At 43.1% G+C, this 2,500-nt stretch overlaps 1 protein-coding gene across 1 annotated transcript in view; it reads left to right on the forward strand.

Moving 5' to 3' along the window:
- Nucleotides 1-1,750: 1,750 nt before the first annotated feature.
- The window catches only part of LOC137645163 (uncharacterized protein DDB_G0287625-like), a gene marked incomplete at its 3' end in the record, with an annotated part of 35,916 nt that continues 35,166 nt past the window's right edge, over nucleotides 1,751-2,500 (forward strand). Inside the window, exon 1 of the mRNA XM_068377990.1 lies at nucleotides 1,751-1,942. Within this exon, the coding sequence (XP_068234091.1) occupies nucleotides 1,751-1,942 (192 nt within the window). The remainder of the gene's footprint in view (nucleotides 1,943-2,500) is intronic.

Consider the following 2,500-nt stretch of genomic DNA (forward strand, 5'->3'; position numbering starts at 1 on the left):
ACTGTAGTGTGCCAGCATGTACACCCTATAGAATTATGGTCCCAATTAATTCACTGTTCCTCGCAGCACTAAGGGACAGATTTTAGTACACTACCTGCCACCACCATATATCTCTTTAATTCTTGCACTTGCTTCGCGTAGTGCTTGAAAAACACTCTGGATGACTTCCATCCAGTATATGAGCGAAGACGCTCGAAATCTATGAGCTGGAAAAAATTCAATGACGAAGCAATTCTCCTAGGATCATGACCTGCGGGTGTACTGTCAGGATCCGCTCTGCGAATGAAGTAAGTGATCTTTGCCCTTGGTTGTTTCAGGGATAAGTTTGAGCCCAATGTTTCCCCTTTAAAGAGCTGTCCTCCCTTGAAGTCTGAAGTTCTACGAAGATAGACCTTTAGACACTCCACTGGACACAGTGAGACATCTTCCTTCAGAGGGCAGATTGTCTAGGGACCCCACCTCCAGGTGGGTAGCTCATTCTTGGCGAGAAACGTTGGGTCAGGAAAGGGATTCAGTTCTCTCACTTCAGTAAACTGAATATGGCCCTCTTCCCGAGAGAGGGCCACTATTTCACTAACTCTAGCCCCCGAGGCTAGAGTAAACATGAATATAACTTTTTGAGTCAAATCTTTCAAAGAGCAATTCTCATTGTCCAACATTGAGGCAAAGTGTAGTACCTTATCCAAGGACCATGAGATGGGCTTTGGAGGTGCTGCAGGCCTAAGCCTAGCACAGGTCTTAGGAATCTTATCAAAAATTTCATTAGAAAAGTCTACTTGGAAAGCGTAAAGTAAAGGTATAGTTAAGGCAGATTTACACGTAGCTATCGTGTTGGCTGCTAAACCTTGTTCATGAAGATGAAGAAAGAAGGATAAACAAACATCTGTTGAGATTTCGTTTGGTTTTCTTGCCTTGACAAAAGCAACCCACTTTTTCCAAGACGACTCATATTGCCTTCTAGTAGATTTAGACTTATATTCCTCTAAGAAGTCTATACTTTCTTTCCAGATACCAAACTTTTCCTTACTGCTAAGGAGAGAAAATCATGAGATGAAGGTCTTGTGTTTTCTGTAATGAAGCAAAGACAGTCGACTTCTGTACTTGTTGAGTCAGAACTGGGTCTGGTAGAGGAATTAGCCTCAGCTGCAATTCCAATAGTAGAGGAAACCAGTTGCTATTGGGCCACTTCGGAGCCACTAGGGCTGCTGTTCCTTGAACAGATCTCAGCTTGTCGAGGGACATGGCGTCCACTGCTTCGGCTTGAGGGTCCTCATATGGGGCCACATAACAAGGTAGTTTCTTGTTGTCGCTCGTTGCGAAGTGGTCGATCTGCAGTTCTGGGACTTGATGTAAGATGAAGGAGAATGATCTTGCGTCTGGGGACCATTCTGACTCTATCGGCGTCAGTCTGGATAGAGCGTCAGCCGTCACATTGCAGAAACCTTGAAGGTGAACTGCTGATAAGTGCCATCTCTTCTTTTCCACTAAGTAGAAGATGGCTAACATCGCTTGGTTGAGCTGAGGTGATCTCGAACCTTGATGATTCAGACTTCTGATCATCACCTCGCTGTCCAGTATCATTCTTATGTGGACTGAAGGGCGAGGGGACAATTTCTTCAGTGTGAGGAAGACTGCCATGGCCTCCAAAATGTTAATATGGAAGGTCTTGAATAGAGAGGACCAAGTGCCTTGGACTTTCCGTTGATGAGAGTGACTTCCCCATCCTTCCTTTGATGCATCTGTGTGGATAATGACTGAGGTTGGAGGCGGTTGCAGAGGCACTGACCTCTTCAGGTTCTTGACCTTCGACCATGGCTTGAAAAGCGATCGTAGTCGCATCGGCATCAGTCTTATTAGATCTCTTCAAGCGTTTGATGCGTATCTTCTCCAGACTCCTGACGCATCCATTAACTGCGTTCTTAGCACTGTGTCTGTCTCTGATGCAAACTGAAGGGAGCCCAGAACTCTCTCCTATTGGCGTCTTGATATCCTGTCCGATTTCAGTATTCTCTTGAAAGATCCGACTATCTCTCCCCTCTTCTTTAATGGAATGGAGAGGTGATGTGACTGTAAGTTCATAATGTATACCTAGCAATTGAAACTTTTGAGCTGGAGATAGTCGAGACTTTTTGAGGTTGATGTTGAATACCGGATGTTCCAGGAACTGGATCACTTTCTAGGATGCTTGCATGCACTGCGTCTCGGATGCTGCCCACACCAGCCAATCGTCAAGGTAGGCCATAACCTGGACACCTTCTAGGCATAGTTGTTGAACGACTGCATCTGCAAGCTTCGTGAAGATCCTTGGGGCTATCTTTAGTCGAAGGGCATGGCTCTGGAAGCGTAAAAATCATATTAATAAAAATAATTATAATAATAATGATAATAATAATAATAATAATAATAATAATAATAATAATAATAATAATAATAATAATAATGGTCTTGAAAATAATATCAGAAATAGTGATATTAATAAAAATAATAAAATTAATAGAAA

Source organism: Palaemon carinicauda, chromosome 8 (assembly GCF_036898095.1).
Source record: "Palaemon carinicauda isolate YSFRI2023 chromosome 8, ASM3689809v2, whole genome shotgun sequence".
In the NCBI taxonomy this organism is placed as follows: domain Eukaryota; kingdom Metazoa; phylum Arthropoda; class Malacostraca; order Decapoda; family Palaemonidae; genus Palaemon; species Palaemon carinicauda.